Source organism: Gobio gobio (assembly GCF_949357685.1).
Source record: "Gobio gobio genome assembly, chromosome: 25".
Classification (NCBI taxonomy): domain Eukaryota; kingdom Metazoa; phylum Chordata; class Actinopteri; order Cypriniformes; family Gobionidae; genus Gobio; species Gobio gobio.
In genome coordinates this window covers 3927533-3955357 of record NC_137121.1, presented here as the reverse complement: position 1 = coordinate 3955357, position 27825 = coordinate 3927533, and the positions used below count along the sequence as shown (strand labels likewise).

The 27825-nt window shown below is 39.5% G+C and overlaps 1 protein-coding gene across 4 annotated transcripts; it reads left to right on the top strand.

Annotated features, from left to right (window-relative positions):
* Nucleotides 1-393: 393 nt before the first annotated feature.
* On the top strand, nt 394-27345 carry cln6b (CLN6 transmembrane ER protein b). 4 transcript variants are annotated; one of them, XM_079810173.1, is made up of 7 exons: nt 412-678; nt 3732-3846; nt 7014-7112; nt 18365-18553; nt 20976-21031; nt 22970-23092; nt 26556-27345. In XM_079810173.1, exons 1-7 carry the CDS (start codon nt 632-634, stop codon nt 26845-26847), a joined length of 921 nt encoding a protein of 306 aa, XP_079666299.1. In that variant the 5' UTR covers nt 412-631; the 3' UTR covers nt 26848-27345. The 4 variants fall into 4 exon arrangements, with proteins under 4 accessions (XP_079666302.1, XP_079666299.1, XP_079666300.1 ...); XM_079810174.1 differs by having other exon boundaries at nt 7005-7112; XM_079810176.1 differs by lacking the exon at nt 22970-23092 and having other exon boundaries at nt 394-678; nt 26556-27320.
* Nucleotides 27346-27825: the final 480 nt, after the last annotated feature.

The following is a 27825-nucleotide window of genomic DNA, read 5'->3' as shown; positions in this document are numbered from 1 at the left end:
TATGTATTTATAATTTATTTAATAATATATTTTTTGTATTATTGTAAATTATATAAATATTATACTATATATATATATATATATTAATATTATCCGACATATTTATACATCACTGTACAATTGATAGTATATCTCTTATAAAATAATCAGAATTTTTATTTGGGTTTTATTGTGTAGATATAAAACTCCTGTATAGACTAAAACAATCCTTTCCTGTTTCATTTCTAAATACTGATTAGTTTTTTCTTTGGACGGTATTAAAATGCTTTTGCAGGGACACATGATGCTGTATATTCAACAGAAATATCGAATCCTACAGCACTGCATGTGTTTCTCAAAGGGAGGGGGTTTGGATTAAAGGTTTATCTCCACCGCAGCAACTATAAATGCTCTGAGGCGCTCACCAAAACTAATCTTTACGGGATTTTCTTCAAACAGACAACCTCGATTTATTCATTTCCTCAAACGAGCCCAACTAGATGTTTTTATTTTCATTCATTGATGTTTTTTTACTGAATAAAATAGAAGTCCTGGGATGAGAGATGACTGCCTTCTGTTCATGTTTCACCCCTGCCCGGTGAGGTCAAAGGTCATCCGAAGCAGGAGATCTTCATGGTGAAGGCCAGCCATCATGCGCAGGAGGCCGATCTGTGTGATGCACACTGCCCTCCTCAGCAGGTCAGGAGCCTTTATTTTGCCTTTTTTATACTGTTTTTATTTGAGGATGTGTGTGTGTTGACAATTCTGGTTCTAAAAATACATCTGTAATGATTTAATATTTAGTTTGTGTGATAGTGTTGAATCCACCTCAGCATCCAAAAGCTCTTTGATGCCTGCCAAAGCCCCGGCAGCCGGAGATATTGGGCTGGGATTTGAGGGAAACAAATTGGATGAGATTAAAATGCGTTTCCCACGGCGGTCCAGCCTCTTCTTGATCTGGAGGAAGAGGAAGAGTCTGCATCCCTAGCCTTCCTCATGACCCTTAACCCTGCATTTATGGGTCACACTCAGGACCTTCAGGGCAAAAATGATTAAGATAAAAAAGATTTGAGTAAAATCAATGAAATATATTTTTGTTCAATAATATTTTTTTTTGAGTTTTGAGATAATTTTATGATTTATAATTAATATTTATGCAATAATTATGACCCATTTTTTTCCCATTGAATATAATAAAAAAAAAATATATAAAAAAAATATATATATATATATATATATATATATATATATATATATATATATATATATATATATATATATAATGAATTTTTTTTTTTTATTAAAGCTGTATTTCATTTTAGAGTCAAGCCTAGGCCTCATGAAAGCAATTTTTTTTATGAGATCGGTGCCATCCGGTGGACACATTGAGCATTTTTATCACGCAATAGCACATTTTTACCACTATAGTGGATCTTGCTTTTTATAAAAAAAATATAAAAAATCGTAGCTTCATCGGAATGGTCCGAAACTTGGTGACTTTATTGGTACTTGGTATATGAACACTCAAAAAAAATTGGGGACATGATTTGAAAAGTCTAAGTGGTCGTAAAAAAAATATTCACACTCAGGACCTTCGGGTCAGAAATGACCCTCATAGGAAATGAATGGAAAATTGGCAAATATATGAAATACAGAGTTTTTTTGTGCATACAATCTACAAATCAGCCAGAATGCAGAAAAAACAGTGAAGGGGTGAATCTCTAAAACATCAAGAGTGCAAAACACACACAAAACACACACACAAACACAATTAGCTTTTGGAATGGCATGTGTACATTTGTGTGTGCGTATGTGTGTATAAGTGTGTGTGAGTTTTTTTGTCTGTTTTGCACTCTTGATGTTTTAGAGATTCACCCCTTCACTGTTTTTTCTTCATTCTGGCTGATTTGTAGATTGTATGCACAAAAAAACTCTGTATTTCATATTTTTGCCAATTTCCCATTAATTTCCTATGAGGGTCATTTTTGACCCGAAGGTCCTGAGTGTGACTATTATTTTTTACGACCACTTAGACTTTTCAAATCCTGTCCCCAATTTTTTTGGGGTGTTCATATACCAAGTACCAATAAAGTCACCAAGTTTTGGACCATTCCGATGAAGCTACGATTTAAAAAAAATGTATTTAAAAAAATTCGGGTCAGAAAAGACCGAAGAACCCCAGAGGGTTAAAGATGTTGAGGTCAGGAATTAGTGACATGAACAAACCCGATGCTAAATATTCAACCAAAACGTACAAATCTTGTAACGTTAAACGTTGTTCAATGCCAGCCAATGAAAACCATAGGCTGGCATTATGCAAATGTGTAACCGGTTTGAGCAGGAAGACTCTGAGTTCTTTGAGGAGGCAATAACTCTATGTCGTGCACTTTGATCTTTCAATCTTTGCAGACCTTTTCCCTCCACAAACTACATGAAAGGTCATATTTCAAAAAGCATAATACGGGCACTTTAAGCGATTACACTGGTGTTCTGTTTGATGCTCTTTCTGTGAGTATTTCCACTAAACACTGAGGGGAAGATCTTGTGAATTGCAATGCACACTTTGAATGTGATCTTTAGTATTAGTTGTGTCTTTTTGTTATTATAGTGGCATCGCATCCCGCAGTAAAACTCATTTGTGCTCAACATCTGGTCTGTGGTGCAAAGTCAGCATGAAAGTCAAACAATGCAACATAAAATTAAAGTGACATAACCAGAGTGAGCCAGATGGACATTAATAACTGAAACCAGAGGCTCTGGGAGACACAGCAGGAGCTGACATCCTCTATCAGACAATCCTAAAATCCCCTGATGTGTGTGTGTGTGTGTGTGTGTGTGTGTGTGTGTGTGTGTGTGTGTGTGTGTCTGTGTCTGTGTCTGTGTCTGTGTCTGTGTCTGTGTCTGTGTCTGTGTCTGTGTGTGTGTGTGTGTGTGTGTGTGTGTGTGTGTGTGTTGTGTGTGTGTGTGTGTGTCTGTCTGTGTCTGTGTCTGTGTGTGTGTGTCTGTGTGTGTGTGTCTGTCTGTGTCTGTGTCTGTGTGTGTGTGTCTGTGTGTGTGTGTGTGTGTGTGTGTTGTGTGTGTGTGTGTCTGTCTGTGTCTGTGTGTGTGTGTGTGTGTGTGTGTCTGTGTCTGTGTGTCTGTGTGTCTGTGTCTGTGTCTGTGTGTGTGTGTGTGTGTGTGTGTGTGTGTGTGTGTGTGTGTGTGTGTGTGTGTGTGTGTGTGTGTGTGTGTGTGTGTGTGTGTGTGTGTGTGTGTGTGTGTGTGTGTGTGTGTGTGTGTGTGTGTGTGTGTTGTGTGTGTGTGTGTGTGTGTCTGTGTGTGTGTGTGTGTGTGTGTGTGTGTTGTGTGTGTGTGTGTGTGTGTGTGTCTGTCTGTGTCTGTGTGTGTGTGTGTGTGTGTCTGTGTGTGTGTGTGTGTGTGTGTGTGTCTGTGTGTGTGTGTGTGTGTGTGTGTGTGTGTGTGTGTGTGTGTGTGTGTGTGTGTGTGTGTGTGTGTGTGTGTGTGTGTGTCTGTGTGTGTGTGTGTGTGTGTGTGTGTGTGTGTGTGTGTGTGTCTGTGTGTCTGTGTGTGTGTGTGTGTGTGTGTGTGTGTGTGTGTGTGTGTGTGTCTGTGTGTGTGTGTGTGTGTGTGTGTGTGTGTGTCTGTGTGTGTGTCTGTGTGTGTGTGTCTGTGTGTGTGTGTCTGTGTGTGTGTGTGTGTGTGTGTGTGTGTGTGTGTGTGTGTGTGTGTGTGTGTGTGTGTGTGGTCTTCAGACGCGGGTCGAGGGAGACGGACGCCTGTCTGAGGGCCGCTCTCTTCCACATGGACCTCTGGTGCCGTTTCACCCTCCAGAACTGGCTGCTGGACTTTGGGAGACCTGTAGTCATGGTAACTAAACATGTTTGAGGAGACCCCCCCCCCCCCCCTTCCACGTATTTGTGGGAAATTATATTTTATCCATATGTTATGATGTGTGCTCTGTTGTTGACGCCAGGACTAACACATGAAATTGCATGCCTAGGCAAAAACACCTGGATTTATTATTAATTCACCAATACATTTTTATTTTTAACCAAACTTTGTTTAAAGATGATTCTGAACTATGAAAGATATAATGGAACGCACTCTCTAAAAACAACCAAAGTTGGGTTGAAAATGGACTAACCCAGCAATTGGGTTGTTTTAACCCAGTGAACAGGTCATTTTAACCCAGCAATTGGGTTGTTTTAACCCAGTGAATGAGTTGTTTTAACCCAGTGAATGAGTTGTTTTAACCCAGTGAATTGGTTGTTTTAATCCAGCAATTGTTTTTTTTAACCCAGCAATTGGGTTGTTTTAACCCAGTGAATGAGTTGTTTTAACCCAGCAATTGGGTTGTTTTAACCCAGTGAATGAGTTGTTTTAACCCAGTGAATTGGTTGTTTTAACCCAGTGAATGAGTTGTTTTAACCCAGTGAATGAGTTGTTTTAACCCAGGAATTGGGTTGTTTTAACCCAGTGAATGAGTTGTTTTAACCCAGGAATTGGGTTGTTTTAACCCAGGAATTGGGTTGTTTTAACCCAGTGAATGAGTTGTTTTAACCCAGTGAATGAGTTGTTTTAACCCAGGAATTGGGTTGTTTTAACCCAGGAATTGGGTTGTTTTAACCCAGTGAATGAGTTGTTTTAACCCAGGAATTGGGTTGTTTTAACCCAGTGAATGAGTTGTTTTAACCCAGTGAATGTGTTGTTTTAACCCAGTGAACAGGTCATTTTAACCCAGTAATTGGGTTGTTTTAACCCAGTGAATGAGTTGTTTTAACTCAGCAATTGGGTTGTTTTAATCCAGCAATTGGGTTGTTTTAACCCAGTGAATGTGTTGTTTTAACCCAGCAATTGGGTTGTTTTAACCCAGTGAATGTGTTGTTTTAACCCAGTGAATGAGTTGTTTTAACCCAGCAATTGGGTTGTTTTAACCCAGTGAATGTGTTGTTTTAACCCAGTGAATGAGTTGTTTTAACCCAGTGAATGAGTTGTTTTAACCCAGTGAATTGGTTGTTTTAATCCAGCAATTGTTTTTTTTTAACCCAGCAATTGGGTTGTTTTAACCCAGTGAATGAGTTGTTTTAACCCAGCAATTGGGTTGTTTTAACCCAGTGAATGAGTTGTTTTAACCCAGCAATTGGGTTGTTTTAACCCAGTGAATGAGTTGTTTTAACCCAGGAATTGGGTTGTTTTAACCCAGTGAATGAGTTGTTTTAACCCAGGAATTGGGTTGTTTTAACCCAGGAATTGGGTTGTTTTAACCCAGTGAATGAGTTGTTTTAACCCAGTGAATGAGTTGTTTTAACCCAGCAATTGGGTTGTTTTAACCCAGGAATTGGGTTGTTTTAACCCAGTGAATGAGTTGTTTTAACCCAGGAATTGGGTTGTTTTAACCCAGTGAATGAGTTGTTTTAACCCAGTGAATGAGTTGTTTTAACCCAGGAATTGGGTTGTTTTAACCCAGTGAACAGGTCATTTTAACCCAGCAATTGGGTTGTTTTAACCCAGTGAATGGGTTGTTTTAACCCAGCAATTGGGTTGTTTTAACCCAGTGAATGGGTTGTTTTAACCAAGTAATTGGGTTGTTTTAACCCAGTGAATGGGTTGTTTTAACCCAGTGAATGTGTTGTTTTAACCCAGTGAATGAGTTGTTTTAACCCAGGAATTGGGTTGTTTTAACCCAGTGAACAGGTCATTTTAACCCAGCAATTGGGTTGTTTTAACCCAGTGAATGGGTTGTTTTAACCCAGCAATTGGGTTGTTTTAACCCAGTGAATGGGTTGTTTTAACCCAGTGAATGTGTTGTTTTAACCCAGTGAATGGGTTGTTTTAACCAAGTAATTGGGTTGTTTTAACCCAGTGAATGAGTTGTTTTAACCCAGCAATTGGGTTGTTTTAATCCAGCAATTGGGTTGTTTTAACCCAGTGAATGTGTTGTTTTAACCCAGCAATTGGGTTGTTTTAACCCAGTGAATGTGTTGTTTTAACCCAGCAATTGGGTTGTTTTAACCCAGTGAATGAGTTGTTTTAACCCAGCAATTGAGTTGTTTTAACCCAGTGAATGAGTTGTTTTAACCCAGCAATTGGGTTGTTTTAACCAAGTAATTGGGTTGTTTTAACCCAGTGAATGAGTTGTTTTAACCCAGCAATTGGGTTGTTTTAATCCAGCAATTGGGTTGTTTTAACCCAGTGAATGAGTTGTTTTAACCCAGCAATTGGGTTGTTTTAACCCAGTGAATGTGTTGTTTTAACCCAGGAATTGGGTTGTTTTAACCCAGTGAATGAGTTGTTTTAACCCAGGAATTGGGTTGTTTTAACCCAGGAATTGGGTTGTTTTAACCCAGTGAATGAGTTGTTTTAACCCAGGAATTGGGTTGTTTTAACCCAGTGAATGAGTTGTTTTAACCCAGTGAATGAGTTGTTTTAACCCAGGAATTGGGTTGTTTTAACCCAGTGAATGAGTTGTTTTAACCCAGGAATTGGGTTGTTTTAACCCAGGAATTGGGTTGTTTTAACCCAGTGAATGAGTTGTTTTAACCCAGGAATTGGGTTGTTTTAACCCAGTGAATGAGTTGTTTTAACCCAGCAATTGGGTTGTTTTAACCCAGCGATTGGGTTAAATGTTTGCTTAAAACAACCCAATTGCTGGGTTAGTCAATTTTCAACCCAACTTGGGTTGTTTTTAACCCAGCATTTTTTAGAATGCATTGATATACCATTTTAATTCATGCAATATGTGGGTAAATTGGCTTGGATTTTCCCATTCAATACAATGTATTTATACACTGCATCTAATTTGCATATTTATATGTTCTTGATGCAACATATATGTGTAATAGAGTAATAATTAGCAACATTTTCATAATAATATCTAATGTTACATTGCTTAAAAAAAAAATTCTGCCTTTGGGGTCATAAAAATGATATAATTCAAAAGGAAAAAACAAGAACATTTGTCTGACCCCATTGAGAAACAGCTTTTTCTTCTTGTTTTAAGCAAAAACTTCCCACAATTCTGTGAGTTTCTCCAGATCTTTTGTCCCGTGGACTGGTTCCCGTTGAACAGACCCAGCGCTGGTGAATACTTCCACATGCTCTACAACATCACCACACCCTTCCTGCTGCTCAAGGTGAGGTTATAATGGAGCAATTCACTGATTGGGCTGGCACATCGTTATTAACCACGCCCCTTCTGTAAGCCCCGCCCCTTTGCAGACTGGTCTGAGATGTATTGCACTTCCAGGATGGATGTCTCTTGCTTATTGCACAGGTTGGACACTTCATCAGTGTCACATTTCTCAGTGTGAGGCCTGCACAAAGCGCAGACATTTTATTAAAGCTCACAGAGCAAACGGAGCTCAGAAGCAGGTGATATTTATGACCTGAGAAGCTACATGCCGTTGAAATGATGCATTACCACCAAACCTGTTGGAAATAAACAACACTGACCTTTACATTCTGTGGAAATGTCGTCTTGTGTGGAGGGATTTCTCTGCGTCTGCAGTTTACATGACTGATGACATCAAGAAATCTGTTATGTGATTAACTGCTCTCAGGTCCGTGATTTACTTGAGAAGCAAAATTACTTGGGGTTTTTTTGTTGAGAAATCATTTTTTATTTTCTTAAAGTCCCCCTAGTCAATCATTTTATCCCTTAAAATGCATCTTCGATCACCGAAATGACATATATAAACGTTTTTCCTGTGAAAAAAAAAAATTCTTCATGCCTTAAAATGAATGTAACTGGACACCCATGCATCATTTATATGTGGATGCATGAATATGCAAATTAGCCCCGCCTCCACACACAATGTAAAAAAAAAAAATGGCAAACAACAATTCTGAAACACAATATCAGTCCCCTTGTAGTCAATAATTGTAACGCTTAAAACTCATCTTTGATCTTTAAAATTAAATTTCCTATGAAAATAATTTCTTTGTTACGTGGATTCATGAATATGCAAATGAGCCCCGCCTCCACTCACTCGCACATGCTCAGAAATACAGCCAACTTACTGAGGTAAACGCTGCACAATGGCGCTCTAAACGGTAATTAATATGATTATCCTTTTGTTTTACATTATCAAACAGCTAATAATGTGTTGCTAATGTTACACAATTCATGTAAGTCGGTAGAAACGCTTTGAACATCTCATGTGTTCAACATGATTTCAATGTTGACAGTACAGATCCACTTTGTTGTGACGCTTCCCCTCATGTGTATGTTGATGGGCGTTCCTCAAGTTTACCGCTATGGCCGTGCGTTTGAGCCAGCGGGGAATGAAAAACAAAGGACCAGCGAGAGACTTCCCTCAGTCTCCATGTGCTCTACTTCTATTGGATAGTCGTGTCGTGCTCAACGGATTTATTTGCATAAAGATGGGCTTCGGCCAGCTTTTTTGACGCAAGGTTGTTCAAATGCAGCACCGCCTTCCTGGAATGCTTTGCGGGTGCGTTAAAGTCACTTGACATCACCCATAGAAATAGAGTGTCACATTGACAAGTGGATCCGCACCCTAAGTCAATGGAAAGGCGCGTTGACGAGGTCCTGCAGCGCGATAAACACGTTTTGCGCGGCGCTATAGACGTGATTCCGCCTTATGCTGCGTTCACACCAAACGCGGATAGAGCGTCAGGAGCGAGTGATTTCAATGGAAAGGTGCGTTGACGCGTGTCTGGAGGTCCTCCGGTGTGATGGACGCGTTTCCGCCTCATTCGCGCAAATGACGCAAATTTGACACAAATGAAGTGTCTTGCGCAATACGCGCGAATAGTGCTTTTTGTACATTCACGCATTTGAAGCGAATTCGCGTCTGACGCCCGAGTTGAAAATGTTTAACTTTGCCGTCAATTCGCACCGCATTAACCAAGTCAAGTCAACTTTATTTATATAGCGCTTTTAACAATGCAGATTGTTTCAAAGGAAAATAATGCAACATAATTTTATTCAGCCGTAAAGCCACTCTGGAGAAAACGCTGATGTCATCAGCTCATTTCAATTATCATACAGTGACAGTGTGGGCTTTAGATCAGTAATTTAGTTTATATGGTTAATTTAGTTTAATAATTAGATTTATTTGGATATTTAGTTGAAAAATGTAGTGTCCCCAACTGAGCAAGCCAAGCCAGAGGCAACAGTGGCAAGGAAACCAAACCCCATCAGGAGCAGAATGGAGGAAAACAAACCTTGGAGAAACCAGGCTCAGTCGGGGGGGCAGTTCTCCTCTGGCCAATTAACAAACAGCGTATGATTATTATTCTGACAACTTTACAGGTCAGAGGTCATAATAGATCGGAATATTCGAAAGATCACAGGCAACACGCCGGAGACGGGTTTATTGAGGATGACATATCGATTTAACAATTATTAAATTGTAATATTCGAACAATCGGAGTCATCACGCCGGAGACGGGTTTATTGAGGATGCCGTGTCGATGAGGCAATTTCTCTGCAATTGTAACGATTGTAGTCTCTGACGTGGCCTCTACATATCCACACAACCGTCACAAACTTAATGGACGACGCAAACAAAACTCTGGTTGTCTGTTCTTTTATTCTCCGCAGCAATGTTCTGAGGAATACATTAAAATGTATTAAATTGGTTGCAAACACTGCAGACATAAACCACCACAGCAGTGTCAGCCATTTTCTGCTGAACTCCATACAACTTATATAAATTCCATGTTAACAGAATAAACATGAAAAATCACATACCTGAGGAATACATTAAAATGTATTAAATTGGTTGCAAACACTGCAGACAAAAACCACTGAAATCAGAAAAACATAAAATGAACAAACTCTCTCTTTAAGGGTAACTGTGTGTTCAGTATGAGATACGAGGCACAACATTAATTACTCAAAGTTTCCATCGGACATATAAACCCATCCAACTCATTGTACATTTGTTGATATAATCACTACAAACGTTCACATTTCAAACAAAATCGTATGAAACACTCTTATCACATTTTTATACACAATACACAGAAGAGAGAAGAAACACGCTTACCCACATGTGTCAGCCATTTTCTGCTGAACTACGGTAGGCACGCAAGGACAAAATCCTGAATGTCTGCAAAGCGATAACCACTAGGGGGCACTAAAACACCATTTGATTTGTTTTAACCTCTAATTTCATGTAATTAAACACCATGAATATATTTAGAATTAATTTTCTTTTTAACTCTGTTACATAACCAATCAGGAGCCTGCTCGCTGCGGTCACGTGGTGAAGTGACGTGATGAGAAACCCGCATAATTTAAAAATACTACTACTGTGTCACAAAATGTAGTTGTCAGACTTTTTCAGGTGAGAATGTAGTTGTTTAAAGCTCAAATCTGTGGTTTATTTATAAAGAGAGCGCCTATTTAAAAAATAATCTTGTGTTTGTGGAGTTGTGAGCTCCAGTGGATCAGCAGCGCTCAGCGCTCATTAACCCCGGCGAGAGCAGCCTTTCCTCGGCTAGTTCTTCTGAATAGAGGTCTGCGCGGGACTTTTTTTAAAATCTCGCTCCCGCTGGGGTTATATATCGCACACCACCCGTTCCCGATATAAATACACTCTTTGTTCACCCGCTGTCCGCTTAGAATAATTTTCTTCCCGACCCGACCATCCCGCTAAATTTAGATCTCGTTTCCAGAATTTCTCATTTAATTTTCCATGGAGAAAATAAAAATGTAGTCTGCACAATCATTTTGTTTATTATTTTATTTGACTTGTCAAGATACAAAATTTAACATTTTGCTGCCAACAGTAGGGGAAAAAATGTTGCAGAGAAAAAAAATCTAATAAAAATGTACAAAAACTGAAGCCTATTTGTTATTTTCATTCGTATTGTCAAAATACAAAATTTGTTGTCAACACAGGAAAAGTGTCAGAGAAAGAAAAAAAAATACGACATGTCATTCATTATGACAAGCAAAATATGTAGGCTTCTATCGCGAAATGAAATCCCTTTTTAACCGAACAATTTAACATCCCTGAGAAGATCGAATGTCCCGACGTCGATTTCAACGTCTCTCCTACAAAAGAAAATATATCAATTCAACAATAACTAATTATAAATTAACATCTCAAAATTGTAGGCAATATATGAAATGAACGAAAACCGTTTACTTACTTGGCAAAATCAGCTTTTTCCAGACTATTTTAAATTTCCATGCAAGGAAAGAATGTCACTGACTGATGACGGTTTCAATACCGAACGTCTTTCCTCCAAAATCCGACGCAAAGGCTGAATGCTCTCTTGGGAAGGTGCACTCGTGGCCGGGATGCAGAGGACATATCTTGCAAGGTAGCTGGAAACTGGGACTGATGTGAATTCCACCACTGCAAAACTTTTTGTTGACTTGATAGTTCAAGTTCCATGGTCCTGTACTCCTGAATCTGAATATCTAGTGATTTCGATCCAACTGATTCTTCATTGTCTTCCCAATCTGAACATTTCGAGAGAACAGGCCTTTTGGCAGGTGTTGGCTCAACGTCCTCACCATGTGATCAAACTTTAAATCTTCCATTATCTCCTTGATATCCTGTATCACCTCCTGACGCCCTCTTTCATCCAACATTTTCAAACTTCGCAGATTTGGCGTCAGAAAGGTTGCTATTCTATAAAGCATGTGAACCGAATTCGGCAAAGTGCTGTCTGTTGACAGTAGTTCTTTCAGCCGTTTCACACAGACTGTTACGATTTCAGAGAGCAGAGGGTCTTTTGTGGCTGATGTACAGTGCTCAATTAATCGCACAGACCATGGAAGAACTAGTGAGGCATTTGGAGTTGTCGATTTCCAAGTCGTCAGTTGCCTCTTTGAAGGGTTTTAGGAATGCTACTTGAGCGTGCTGGCGTTAATGCGTATGATCTTGTGATGATTATTGCTCTCAGTCAGCAGCACAGATGCGATGTCTTCGTACTGTTCCAATGCAGAATTCAGCATGTCAAAATTTGAGTTCCATCGTGTCACTACGGATTTTTTCAGTGACCTTTTTAGCTTGGCCTGCTGTCCTGAGTGTTTGAAATACATCCCCAAATCAGAAAAAGTTATGATTTGTATGATAAAACGCAAATTTAAAAAAAGAGAAGTGATTTCTAAATTTACTTTGACTTGTATTTCATTGCAGAGAATATGAACACAAAATATTTCATGTTTTGTCTGGTCAACTTCATGTCATTTGTAAATATGCATCCTTTCCTGTCATTCAGACCTGCAACACATTTCAAAAAAAGTTGGGACAGGAGCAATTTAGGGCTAGTAATGAGGTAAAATGGTTAAATAATGATGTGATTTGAAACAGATGATGTCAACAGGTGATTGTAATTATGATTTGGTACAAAAGCAGCATCCAAGAAAGGTCTAATCCTTTAGGAGCAAAGATGGGCCGAGGATCGCCAGTTTGCCAACAAATACGTGAGAAAATGATTGAAATGTTTAAAAACAATGTTCCTCAAAGAAAGATAGGAAGAGATTTGGATATTTCACATTCAACAGTGCATAACATAATTAAAAGATTCAAGGAATCTGGAGGAATTTCAGTGCGTAAAGGATAAGGGCGCAAGCCTAAGCTGAACAACCGTGATCTCCGATCCCTCAGGCGGCACTGCATCAAGAATCGTCATTCATCTAGAAGCGATATCACCACATAGGCACAGGACTACTTTGGCAAACCTTTGTCAAGTACCACAATACGTAGTTACATCCACAAATGCCAGTTAAAACTGTACTGTGCCAAAAGGAAGCCCTATGTTAACAGTGTCCAGAAGCGCCGTCGACTTCTCTGGGCTCGGAGGCATCTGGGATGGACCATCACACAGTGGAAACGTGTACTGTGGTCAGATGAATCAGTATTTCAGGTATTTTTTGGGAGGAATGGACGCCGTGTGCTCCGGACCAAAGAAGAAAAGGATCATCCAGACTGTTACCAGCAACAAGTCCAAAAGCCAGGGTCTGTCATGGTATGGGGTTGTGTCAGTGCCCTTGGCAAAGGTAACTTGCACTTCTGTGAAGGCACCATTAATGCTGAAAAGTACATAGAGATTTTGGAGCATAATATGCTGCCTTCAAGAAGACATCTTTTCCAGGGACGTCCATGCATATTTCAACAAGACAATGCAAAACCACATTCTGCACACATTACAAAGTCCTGGCTGCGGAGGAAGAGGGTTCGGGCACTTGACTGGCCTGCCTCAGTCCCGACCTGTCTCCAATAGAGAATGTGTGGAAGACCCCGTACTGTTGCCCACCTTAAGACTTGTTTGCAGGAAGAATGGGACAAAATTTCACCTGAAACACTTCATCACTTGGTGTCTTCAGTCCCTAAACGTCTTTTAAGTGTTGTGAAAAGGAATGGCAACATTACAAAGTGGTAAATGCTTTACTGTCCCAACTTTTTTTTAAATGTGTTGCAGGTCTGAATGACAGGAAAGGATCAAACGCACTGGACAGAGTCAGGTTTAGTATGTGCGCTGTGCAGTTTAGTCTCATGTATCCTCGTAAGGCACTGACAATGTTGGCTCCACGATCTGTGACAAAAATCTTTCTGCCCATTTCTGTCGCATCAATGGCAAATATTCTGAGATTCTGCAGCAGGTGCATTCGAATATTTTCACCCGTCTTTGAGGTGCTGGGGTCAAAAGGGACAGCGAAAAGCACTCGAATGTAGCTCAGATTGCTCATAACCGTAATGAGATGAGATGAGATGAGATTCAAGTTTATTGTCATTACACATGTACAAGTATAATGCAACGAAATGAAGTTTGGAGCAAGCCTACGAGCCGCAGCTATTTAAAGCGCCGCCACACGCTCTCCAGAAATAAAGAAATGCAGATTGCTAAGCATACATGCAAACATTACATACATAGTGCACACAGTACACGTGGTCACGTGATGGTATTTTTTGTTGGGAATAGTAAGGGAGATAGGAAGGAGGAAAGGGGAGGCAGGTTGGATGGGGGCAGGGATGGGGTGAGGTGTGTATGATGCGAGTAAGAGTCTTGAAGCTTCCTGTGTTGTGTGAGAATGTTAGCCATAACTTAATATGTTTTCAAAGTTCAGTTCTGTGGCTTGTCCTTGAAGGGAGATATGGCAGTGCACAGGGAACGAAAGCAAGATAGCAGGACCCAGCTGTCAAGCTGACCTCCCAACCGAGAGATAGGGACAAGCTGGACGTTGGGGTGAGGGAAGTAGGGGGTCAATATCTTAATCCATTTAGCTGATCTTCGGTAAGTTTCCGGACCATAGTCAATCAAGCCGTTCTGATACTCAGTGTCAGTGGCGAGCGTCCGGTTCATGAATGGACCTGGACATTTCATCCAATTTCATGGTCTATTTCGCTTCAAACGCTCGATTTCTACGCGCGAATGGATTCAAAATGTTCAGACGCGATTGTGGCGCTCTATTCGCTGCGTTCACACCAAACGCGAATAGAGCGTCAGGAGCGAGTGATTTCAATGGAACGGCGCATTGACGCGTGTCTGGAGGTCCTCCGGTGTGATGGACGCGTTTCCGCCTAATTCGCGCAAATGACGCGAATTTGACACAAATTGAGTGTCTAGCGTGAGTGGTGCTTTTTGTGCATTCACGCGTTTGAAGCGAATTCGCGTCTGACGACCGAGTTGAATTATTTTTACTTTGGCGTCAATTCGCATCGCGTTAACCAATCAGGAGCCTGCTCGCTGCTGTCATGTGGTAAAGTGATGTGATGAGAAACCCGGCATAATTTAAAAATACTACTATTGTGTCACAAAATGTAATTTTACGACTTCTTCAGGTGAGAATGTAGTTGTTTAAAGCTCAAATCTGTGGTTTATTTATAAAGAGAGCGCCTATTTAAAAAAAAAAAAAAAATATTTAAATATACATGCAGTGTATAATGTAGGAGTTGCCTGGACCACATTTGTGTGGCTATTAAAGGAATAGTTCACCCAAAAATGAAAATTAGTTATCAAGTTATCCTAGGTGTATATGACATTCTTCTTTCAGACGAATAAAATCAGAGTTATATTACAAAAGTCCAGGCTAATCCAAGCATTAGAATTGGATTCATAGTTGCTCTGTTTTTGAAGGTTTGGCGGTCGGTCGAAAGTTTACTTGATTAAGTTATAAATATGGATATTTTTCTTACACAAACGCATTGATTCGCTTCAGAAGGCCTTTATTAACACCCCAGAGCTGTGTGGAGCAGTTATATGATGGACAGATGCACTTTATGGACTTCAAAAACAGAGCCACTATTACTGCTATTCTAATGCTTGGATTAGCCTGGACTTTTGTAATATAACTCAGATTTTATTCGTCTGAAAGAAGAATGTCATTTACACCTAGGATGACTTGAGGGTGAGTCAATCATGGGCTAATTTTAATTTTTGGGTGAACTATTCCTTTAATGATTAATATATATTTTTAATGAAAATTAAAAGAGGCAGAGTGGTGTTTTATGACACATATTTCTCCTGGAGCGCCTTGAACGCGCCTCTATCTCGCTTCAAACTTTCAATTTATACGCGCGTTCAAATCGCTGTGGACGCGTGAATGGATTCAAAATGTTCAAGCGTCCAAAATAGACGCGATAGACACGAATTTGCCACTCTATTCGCGTTTTGGTCATTATAATATACATCATATGCATAATTCACCCGCTATATTGTCAGAAAAACAAACTTGATTCAAAGGGAAATCAAGATTATTTTTTTCTGACCCCATTGGCAGATATGTGTTATTGTTTTTAGCTTCATTTTGGTATATTGGACTTAATAGTCATCTTGCTTCTCCATTAAAAGTTTTTGATTTAGCAATTTTTTTATATTTGTGCTGGAAAACAAACAGGACAAACATAATTTTTGCAGTGATGCTGTAGAATTTTGAGTTTGTGTTCATGACCGTCTGCTATTTTGAAAGCTGCAGTCTGTAACTTTGTTTGGTTAAAAATGATCCAAAATCAATTTGAGCAAGTACACAACAAGCCAATATTCAAAACGATCTCCTTACCGTAGGCCGATTCACAACGGTACGCTTGTAATAACGTGTTATAATTAGAATGGTGGTGGATTTCCGTGGGAAATTCAAGCATGTCTATATACATAAAGAAGAAGTCCGGCTCGTATGTGAGGATGCTGCAGGTGGTGGATCATTTATAGCCTTTTCTCAAAGCAGCTGGAGTTATTAAACTATCATTTTGATGGTGGATTGTAATCCAGAAAGATCCAAACGACAATCATCAGTGACGACTGGAGATCCACCCGTCAAAAGCAAAAGATTAGACTGTACGGAAATGTAAATCTACAGGTAAGTCACACAATACTAATGCTGTTAACATTAACAATTTGACAACAAAGTATAACAATAATGGTTTTATCCTCTTAACTGTCACCGTCCACAGGTGGGACGCATGGTGCTCTTTTTTTGATCGCCTTTTTTTCGTATCATATGTTCAAGGAATTATCATAAATTAGGTATCATTTGAAAGCTTACAAACTCAAAATGCATCCTGTGAAAACCGTTTTGAAATCGGACATTGTGTTACCATGGAAACGGTACTCTAAATAATTCTAGCGGGCTCCTCCCCAAGTGGGCGGAGTCATGTTTCATATTACAACAATTATTTTAACTACTTTATAATCAAAATCTTTTCCAATCTTGACAAAACACATATCGTCGGAAAGGTCTGAGTCTCAAGGGTCCATATTTGGTGACACTTTTAAGATGGAAGTGATATTTGGACAGAAATTTACAGGAAAATGCATCAAAAAAACAACCAATGGAATGTGGATGACACCCTGTGGCTATTTTTGGTATAGCGCCTAAACAAAATCTCATGGGAACTTCAATTTTTGTGATATCAACTTCAAATTTGGAACACAACTTGGTTAGACACATGGCTTTGATTTTATTGTAATTTTAGAGTAAACATTTTTTTGTAAAATATGTATTTTATATGAAATATAAATATTTAATACAGTATTTTTCATTTACAGTACACTTAACCTTCCATAACTTTTTCATACTTTCATATTTTGAATTGTTTTCACTTCAATAATCTGCTGAGTGTCTTCTTTAAAACGTAGGTATTCTTGAATTACAGCCCTTTAATTTTGGATAGTGCATTTTCATGTGTATTCTCAAAAAGGGGGTGAAAATTAAGGGGTTAAGCGATATGAGCGATCGCTAGATTTAATAACCGGTGGGAACGCGATTTATTGTAATGTTTTGTTCACAAAAGTGGCAGATATGTTACTTGTTCAGATGACATTTTCCGGTGAAAATTCTTATTTAGGTTATACTCCAAGAAGTACAGTATCCACACCGGTGGGGTGACTGACAACAAAGCCACACACACTGCTCAAAATATCCGCCGTGCCGACACACAACTCACGTAAAGATGATAATGCAACAAATAACTGCAGTTGCGGGTTTCAAACAGAGATGGAGACAGAGAGGCAAAACTTACAGACTGCAGCTTTAAAGGGTTAGTTCACCCAAAAATGAAAATTCTGTCCTTAATTCCTCACCCTCATGTCGTTGGACACCCGTCAGACCTCTGTTCATCTTCAGACACAAATGAAGATATTTTAGTGTAAATCTGATGCTCTGAAAGGCCTCCATTGGCTCAATGGCACGGTTCACTCTCAAGACCCTTAAAAGACACTAAAGACGTCGTTACAAAGTCCATCTCACTACAGTGGCTCTACAATAACTTTATGAATCGGCGACAATAGTTTTTGTGCGCAAAAAAAACCCTAAATAACGACTTATATAGTGATGACCGATTTCAAAACACGGCCTCATGAAGCTTCGAAGCGTTATGAATCAGTGAGTCGAATCATGATTCGGATCGCGTGTCAAACCACCAAACTGCTGAAATTTGGCCATTCAAACCGCTGAATCGACTCACTGATTCATAACGCTTCAAACTGCTGAATTGACTCACTGATTCATAACGCTTCGAAGCTTCATGATGCCGTGTTATGAAATCGTCATCACTATGTAAGTCGTTACTTAGGGGTTTTTTTGCGCACAAAAACTATTGTCGCCGATTCATAAAGTTATTGTAGAGCCGCTGTAGTGAGATGGACTTTGTAACGACGTCTTTAGTGTCTTTTAAGGGTCTTGAGAGTGAACCGTGCCATTGTGTCAATGAAGGCCTTTCAGAGCATCAGATTTACACTAAAATATCTTCATTTGTGTCTGAAGATGAACGGAGGTCTGACGGGTGTCCAACGACATGAGGGGAAGTAATTAATGACAGAATTTTCATTTTTGGGTGAACTAACCCTTTAAGTAAAATCGTATATACAATACCATCGTCACAATTGTTTTGGATTTTTCAATTCAGTTTGTGTGTTAAATGTTGTCAAGTCGAGTGCATTGCATTTTGCTCTTTTCCAGCTCATAGAGCGGAGCCCGAAGACGCTGCCTCGCTCCGCCGTATACCTGTGCATCATCGCGTTTGTGATGGGCGCGAGCGCGCACCTGGTGGGAGAATCCATCAACCACCGGCTTCTGCTCAGCGGATACCAGCTGCACCTGAGCCTCAGAGAAAACCCCATCATGAAGAACCTCAGACCACTAACCCTGGTAGAACGGCCCAGGAAAACTCACTCTATTGATCACAATCCGTTTCAAGGCTCTTTATACACCAACCAGGCATAACATTATGACTAACACTGATGATCTCTGTGAATATCTGAACTCTGATATATTAGGCAGCAAGTGAACATTTTGTCCTCAGAGTTGATGTGTTACAAGCAGGAAAAATGGGCAAGCGTAAGGATTTGAGTGAGTTTGGCCAGATTGTGACGGCTAGTCCAGGGCAGTGTTGGGGGTAACGCATTACAAGTAACTTGAGTTACATAAAAATATTACTTTTTCAAGTAACTAGTAAAGTAACGCATTACTTTTCAAATTGACAAGAAAATATCTGATTTACTTTTTGAAAAAAGGAACGCAAGGTACTTTTTCACATTTATTGACTCACAGCTCTCCTGCCCCCATGTTATAAAGATTCTGTACTCCTCAAAATGAATAAAATCAGTCAAATAGAGACAGAGCGACACGCGTCATAATCTGAAGGCCACGCCCACCGGGGGGGGAACAATCCAACCGTCTCCATTGACTTTGCATTGCGTGAAGCTGCATCCTTGTCATTTCGGACTTATGACAAAAAACAGAACAATGTCTAAAAGCTGATATGTGACAAAGTGTACAGCAAACAAGCTAAGCAAAACCCACAACCAAAAACCCAGACTTTTTTATAAGCTATTGACCCAAAAAAACGAGCGTTTAAGGACAAAAAAGTGGATTCAGGCCATTGAGACGCGTTATATTACACTGAGATGTACACACACTGGAGGAGAACGTCATCAGAGACAGGAAATATCATATATAAAACTGACATTTGGATATTTGACTTAACAGTGACAACATTTTTACTGCACACATAGGTATACTGAGGCATACTGAGTGTCAGGATCCCAAAATGTACTCATTCTTCAGCTGAAGCGTCACGTTTTACTGCCTTTATCCACTTTTGTCTCCTTAAACTCTCGTTTTTTTGGGTCGACAGCTTATAAAAACTTATTTCTGTGTTTTTTATCTTGTTTGCTGTCCACTTTGTCACATATCAGCTTTTAGACATTGTTCTGTGTTTTGTTTTAAGTCCGAAATGACAAGGATGCCGCTTCACGCACTGCAGAGTCAATGGAGAGCGTTTGATTGTTTTCCCCCCGGGTGTGGGCGTGGCCTAAATACGCTCTGTCTCTATGCAAAGTCAGAGTACTATGCAAACATATATAAATCAAATATAAAACAAATATTTTTTGCATTTAATCTACCTTTATTGACTAATGTCTTGCTGCTGACCTTCGATGATTCAGTTAAACCATTCGCAAATATTACTAGATTTTTTGTTTTTATTGGTAAAACTTTTTTCTCCTGCGTCCTATTCTTCCATTATCCAGAATGACAGCACATCTTTACTTAAGCCTGAGGCTTATTATTTCAATTTTGGTATGAAGAGGTCTTTACATTTACACAAAAATAGACATTTTTTTGCTATTAAAAACAAAACAAAAAAAAAACAAGCCCAGCCCAGGTGAGAAAAAGTAACGCAAAAGTAACGTAACGCATTACTTTTCTTAAAAAGTAACTAAGTAACTCAATTAGTTACTTTTTAAGGGAGTAACGCAATATTGTAATGCATTGCTTTTCAAAGTAACTTTCCCCAACACTGGTCCAGGGGTTTTCAAACTGGGGTCCTCCAGAAGGTTCCAAGGGGTCCCCAGAAAATTTCAGAGAATAAAAAGACAAAGCAAAAATGGATAACGTCTACTGAACACTGTTTAATTTCTAAATGTTTCTCTCTTTTCTTGCCTTAAACATATTTTCCAGAATTGTATATGTTTGCTTTGTATCTTTCTAGTGAGTTTTTCTCACCATACTTCCCTTTTATCTCGCTCTCTGGGGTTACTCGCTACATACATTTATTGTGAAAGTTGCTTACACAAATAATTTTTAATTGAAATTGTTCTTCTTCTGGTTTATACATCCAACATTAAGTATAGCCATTTAAGTTTGGAAACAATATGTTGTATTTATAATGTCACACTTACTATCTAACAGTTTAAATGTTTTTTCATACATAAAAATATTTCGATGGATTTTAGGAAGGGGGTTCATCAGGTTCATCATATTTGTGGGTCCTTGGTATCATAAAGTTTGAAAACCACTGGGCTAGACGACTGCAGGCTGTTTTTGCAGCAAAAGGGGGACCAACACAATATTAGGATATAACGTTATGCCTGATCGGTGTATGTAACAGTTTGTAAATAGCAGTTGTGGTTATAGCATATATCATTACCAATGCTTATAGATTTAGTGATTAACAGCTACTTGAATTGTTTTAGTTGTAGTTAACAGCATCTAATCATTGTGTTGCTGAGTTTTGTTGTGACATTTTCTTCAGGAATTACTACAGGTCTGCCTCTCTGTTTTCTGACAGATTGACTCGTTCGAGTTGCTACAGTATTATGATGAAAGTCTGGGTCACTGCATGTGGTAAGCTGGAAAATATTCATACTAATTCACAATTAATCATAAAATCATTATTCAGTAGAAACATCCTTGCATCAAAAGCAGACGTGCCGTTTATAATTTTACTAAAGGGCTGGTATTAATTCTCTTGTGCAAAATTGTTTGGTAACACTTTATTTTACAGTGTCCCTGTTACACATTACATATATTTACCATAGTAATAACAGTACATTATGTATAATTACATGCAACTAATCCCACCATAACCCTATAGTAAGTGCATGTAGTTAATATTACTCAGTACTTAAATATATAATGACACTGTAACAGTGACACCGTAAAATAAAGTGTAACCAAATGTTTTATTAAATCTATAACCCAGCTAACAAAAATTCAAAACCAATGTTCCCATGATAACGTTATTTCTGAACATTTCAACATCCAGTTTTTTCTTGCACTGTAAAAGATTATTTTCATGATTTATTGTTATCAAAACTTTTTTTTCTTTTGTCAAATCAACTAAATGAATTAATGTGGTTCAGATAACATCGTTTTTTTAAGTTTCGGTTGATTAAGACAATTTCTTTCTTTGTATTAACTAAATTTTTTCTATTTCAATGCAGCCGTTCAAGTTAAACCAATTGTTTTACATACGAACGTTAAGGAAACATTATGTTCCATTGTATCATTCTGCAAACACTGACATTTTGAGAACATTATTAAAGACCAGAGCTGCGTCTGAAATCGAAGACTTCTCTACTATATAGTGTGCGAAAAACAAACAGAGTTGTATGTCCGAATTCATAGTATTGGAAAAACAGTCTGCGAAAAGTACCTGGATGACCTACTACTTCCGGCGGGATTCTGAAGTGCGCATACGATGGACACTTTACTATCCCATGAGGCCACGGGAGACGATTTAATTGCCGTCTGAGAGGCGCCTGAGACACGTGTCACTCAGGCAGTGTGCAAGCTCCAGACTGTTAACATGGGAGCCGAAATAAAAACGGACACGCCACGCAGCTGAAATGCTCACGCCGCGCTTGCAGTGTGTAGCCGGCCTAATGCTGCGTTCACACCAAACGCGAATAGAGCGGCTGGAGCGAGTGATTTCGTTGTTAAGTCAATGGAAAGGCGCGATGTTTGCACGGCGCGATGGACACGATTCCGCCTCATTGATGCGTACAGTTCACGCGAATGACACGAATTTGACGCGAATTGAGCGTCTTGCGCGATATGCGCGAGTGGTGCTTTTTGTGCATTCACGCGTTTGAAGCGAATTCGCGTCTAACGCCCGATTTGAATTTTTTTTTCTTTTTTACTTTGGCGTCAATTCGCGCTGCGTTAACCAATCAGGAGCCTGCTCGCTGCGGTCACGTGGTAAAGTGACGTGATGAGAAACCTGCATAATTCAAAAATACTACTATTGTGTCACAAATTGTAGTTTTAAGACTTTTTCAGGTGAGAATGTAGTTGTTTAAAGCTCAAATCTGTGGTTTATTTATAAAGAGAGCGCCTATTTAAAAAAATAATCTTGTGCGAGAGCAGCCTTTCCTCAGCCAGTCCTTCTGCCTCCACTGGCTCTGATGTCCTGTAGTGGTTCATCTTGTGTGGATCTAACGGCCGATCTTTGCTCTCATGAATCTATCATTTGTTGTTTGCCAAATCATTTTGACTGAGGGCAAAGAGAAGTTTCATAACTTAATTTTTTAAGGATATTTAAATATACATGCAGTGAAGATAATGTAGGAGTTGTCTGGACCACATTTGTGTGGCTATTAATGTTTAATATATATTTTTAATGAAAATGAAAAGAGGCAGAGTGGTGTTTTATGACGTATTTATCCTGGAGCGCCTTGAACGCGCATCTATATCGCTTCAAACTAACCCTATCGCTGAAACTATCCGGTTTTACAGTGTGTCTAAAAATCACTTTTATGCATTTATCTTCCCTATTCACAGGTATGCTCCTCTATTTCTCATCCTGTTCCTGTATTTCACGGGCTGTTTCACTATTGACAAATCAGAGAAGAAGATGCCCATCTCTGCTTGGCTTCTGCTGGGTCCTAGTGGCCTTTACTACTGGTCAGTTTGTCCCTGTAACACTACAGGGAGTGTGAGTGTGTGAGTGTTTGACCTGCTCATCGAGAGCCAGATGGTCTGAATGTAGCGCTCCATATTTCATTACTCACTACAGCAAAACTCAGCTCTCCATTGATAGACAGACATGTGACAGTAACGTGCAATAAACCAATCAGAGTCTCATCTCCCTTTCCCTTTAAAAGCCAATCAGAGTCTCATCTCCCTTTGCCTTTAAAAGCCAATCAGAGTCTCATCTCCCTTTCCCTTTAAAAGCCAATCAGAGTCTCATCTCCCTTTCCCTTTAAAAGCCAATCAGAGTCTCATCTCCCTTTGCCTTTAAAAGCCTCACGTCATGGTGGATTGACACTATTGACTTTAGAGCAGGTTTGTGTTGGTAAATGGCGCAGTCGTTTTCAGTTCCTCAAAATAGCAACCCAACAACAATGCTCCTGAACACACCTGGTTTTCAGACCAGACACCCATGGGTGAACAGATGCGCAAGTGCATTTAACAACATGGAGCTGGACGTTAAAATGAAACTAGCAAAAAACTCTTGCGGCGCGCCTTGCGTCACATTGCGTTGGGTGTATGATAGGGCCCCTGTTAGTGCATGGGTAAAGGGTGTATTTAAGTTTTTCACAGCTAGCAAAAATATGTTCAAAGTTTTTAATTAAAGGTCCCGTTTTTCGTGTTTTTTTGAAGCTTTGATTGTGTTTACAGTGTGCAATATAACATGTGTTCATGTTTCGCGTGTAAAAAAACACAGTATTTTTCACACAATTTACTTATCTGTATACTGCTGTTTTCACTGTCCTCAAAACGGCTTGAAAGATTTCCCTGTTCTATGAAGTCCCTCCTTCAGAAATACGTAACGAGTTCTGATTGTGCCAGCGGTTCCCGTGTTGTGATTCGACAGCAGCTTAGGGCGCGCAGAGCGCACGTTACCGGAAAGGTCACGCCTCTCACCATAACGGGGATGCATGCGCTCAATGATCTCTAAGTACAGCGTCCCTGGGAAAGCCAAACAAAGGTGACTTGACTCCGGGATGAAAATAACAGCGTCTCGACGACATGGCAACAAACAAACTATATGAACGCAACCGAACGCAACACTTCCTATTCTCCACGCGGGAGCAACAAGACCACGCCCCCTTTTTCGCGCGTTCTTGTGGGCGGAGGTTAGTCAACAAACTGCTCTACTGACGTAATTAAAGCAGGATATACCAGGATGTAGTCCTAACCAGCCGTTCGCTGTAGGCTTTGAAAGGGAACTTCTATTAAATAAAATATCTCGCTTGGCATTGAACTTTGAGCTTTATAATTTTACAGGTATTATAAATGCTCTAACAGCAACATTACACACTAACTTACACAGAACAGGACCTTTAAGTCATGATGAAATGGTTATTTCTTAATGTTCCCTGAACATTCAAAACATGTTTTTAAAGGTCCCGTTTTTCGTGTTTTTTTGAAGCTTTGATTGTGTTTACAGTGTGCAATATAACATGTGTTCATGTTTCACGTGTAAAAAAACACAGTATTTTTCACACAGTTTACTTATTTGTATACTGCTGTTTTCACTGTCCTAAAAACGGCTTGAAAGATTTCCCTGTTCCATGAAGTCCCTCCTTCAGAAACACGTAACGAGTTCTGATTGGGCCAGCGGTTCCCGTGTTGTGATTCGTTGCCCGGAACGGTCACGCCTCTTACCATAACGGGGAACGCACTCAAAGTACAGCGTCCCTGAAGGCCAAACAAAGGTGATTTGACTCTGGGATGAAAATAACAGCGTCTGGACGACATGGGGACAAACGCAACCGAACGCAACACTTCCTCTTCTCCACGTGGGAGAGCAACAAGACCACGCCCCCTTTTTGCGTATTCTTGTGGGCGGAGTTTAGTCAACAAACTGTTCTACTGACGTCATTAAAGCAGGAAGTACCAGGATGTCGTCCAAACCGGCCGTTCGCTGTAGGCTTTGAAAGGGAACTTCTGTTAAATAAAATATCTCGCTTGGCATTGAACTTTGAGCTTTATAATTTTACAGGTATTATATATGCTCTAACAGCAACATTACACACTAACTAAAGTTTGAAAAATGGGATCACTAAGAACAGGACCTTTAAAAAGTTTTTGGTTATTCGAACATTACTGGAACATTCCATTTAATCAAACATTATGAAACTTTTGAATGTTCTCTGAACATTTAGTAACATTAAAAGGTGCACTATGTAACTTTTCCGTCCACTAGAGGTCGCCTATTCAAAACAAAGGCGTAGTTTGATGACGCCACGTTTGAGCGCAGAATCTTGGGACATGTGGTCTTTACCATAGATATACATAATAAAGGCTAGATGTCTTACGGCGGAGTCTGTAACGTCATCACCGGCGGCCATCTTGTCACAGGCAAGCTTTCTGGCGGCCATCTTGTCCACAAATACTCTTATCTAGCTGAAATCTTGACGGATTTACAAATGGTTTGGTTTCTTACAAATGTTATTAACGTGGCTATAATTCTGGATGCTTGTACAAATTATGAATAATTATTCATAAGTATGCAGTGTCATAACTACATCTCTGACGTTTATAACAAACCAAACAGTTTGAAAATCTGTACAAAATTGAGCAAGTTATGGTTATTTAAAAAATACAAGCACCATTAAAACACAATGTTACGAGTGAGCGAGCTGACTGTGACAAGATGGCCGCCAGGTGTGGACGTCGACCTCCATTGGCCAGCAGCGCGGACGAGACATCTAGCCTTTTTTATGTATATCTATGGTCTTCACCTCACAGCCGGTGGGAAAGAATCGGGATAGGACTCGGGCAGAAATCATGTTGATGGATGTGATTATTAACGTTACTATAGTGAAGCAGAGCAGGACCGAGTGTTGTGGAGCTGAGGAACCACTGGAGCGATTGTTAATAAGATGAACGCAACACACGCCTCGCGAGCGGCGGGACTTTTATTATGACACAGTCGCAGGCGGGACTTTTATTATGCCACAGTCGCAGGCGGGACTTTTATTATGCCACAGTCGCCACTTCCGCTCCTCCGCTCATGAGTGTGAGGTAACGCAGCTCTGCTGATCATATTAGACACATCTGAGTGTGTTGATGATGGGATGGCGTTACTCTCTGCGTTCTCTCAGCGGCCGCTATGACACTTGCACACTGCAGTGAGTAAAGCGTTTCTGCAAAATAAAACCAGAAACCAAGGGGAACGCAGATATGATGTCATCGACAGGCCACGCCCTCACACGTCCCGGTTCCTCGATTAAAATAGCTCACGATTTACAAATAGTTGGAAACATTTGGGATATTGTAAGTACTCAACTGAACAAAATATATAACACTGGCCTAGTGGTGTTTGGAAATTTTACTGAAAATGTTTTACATAGTGCACCTTTAAAAAAAAATGTACAGTAAGAGATGGGACTTAAATGATTCGCTCTTTACTCCTCAGGTATCTTGTGACGGAAGGACAAACTTTCATCCCCTTCATCTTCACTTTTTTTGCCATGATGGCTACAGTCATGCACCAGAAGCGTAAAGGTTTTCTGCCCGACAGTAACGGACTCTTCCTGCTCTACAGCTTCTCCATATCCCTGGTGTTAGTGACCGCCTGGGTCGCCTGTCTGTGGAAGGACGCGGTGTTACGGAAGAAATATCCAGGAGTGATTTATATACCAGAGCCGTGGGCCCTGTACACACTGCACCTGAGAGACAAACACATGACGCTCACAGCCCAACCATAAACTCTTTATCAATGTGTTTATATGCAAGTAACCATCATTCAAAAATGGACTTCCTTTTGAATTTATGCTAAATGTTTTGGCTGTGCATTTCCAGCAGCCAAAGTCGTGCAATATCTATTCTATTCTAAATTGTCAAGATACACCACTGTTCAAAAGTTTGGGGTTAGTATGTTTTTCTTCTTAAGAAATAAAAACTTGTATTCATCAAGGGCGCACTAAACTGACCAGAAGTGTCCAGAAGTGAAAGTAAAGACTTTTATGATGTTATAAAACATTTCTATTTCAGATATATGCTGTTCTTTTGAACTTTCTATTCATCAAAGAACCCTGTGGAAAAAAACATTTGACCAGTGTTTTTTTTACAGAGGAGTTTGTTCATATAATTCGCCTGATTTATATTAAAATGTTCTGTCTGTTGACGTGTACTTTCTGATTTATAGAGTGATAAAAGAAAGAGATCCGAAATAAATGTCAACAAAATAAATAAATTAAAGTATTATCCATGTGTTCTGAATTCTGTTCTGGAAAGTATGCAAATTAGCGCATATTTAATTAGACAATGCCTCATTTGCATATGTAAAACATTTCAGAAGGCTTTTAATACCAAATAATCAACTTATTAACTTATTTTTCCCCTATACATCTGTGTTGTCTTGCCTTAAGAATTGTTTTGTTAAATAATTAATAGTGTAGGCTACTTATATAGTTCACTCAAAAATGAAAATTCATCATTTACTCACCCTTAATTTTTTTTTTTTACTTTTACTTGAACACTTGCTAGCTTTCATTAACACAACACATTCAAAATATCTTCTTTTGTGTTCAACAGAACAAACAAAAAAATCATGCAGGATTTAAAACCACTTGAGAGTGAGTAAATGATGACAGAATTTTCATTTGTGGGTGAACTATCCCTTTAAGAGCGAAATATTTGTTTTAAATATACGATGTGGACTAATATAGGGTACAAAGGACGTC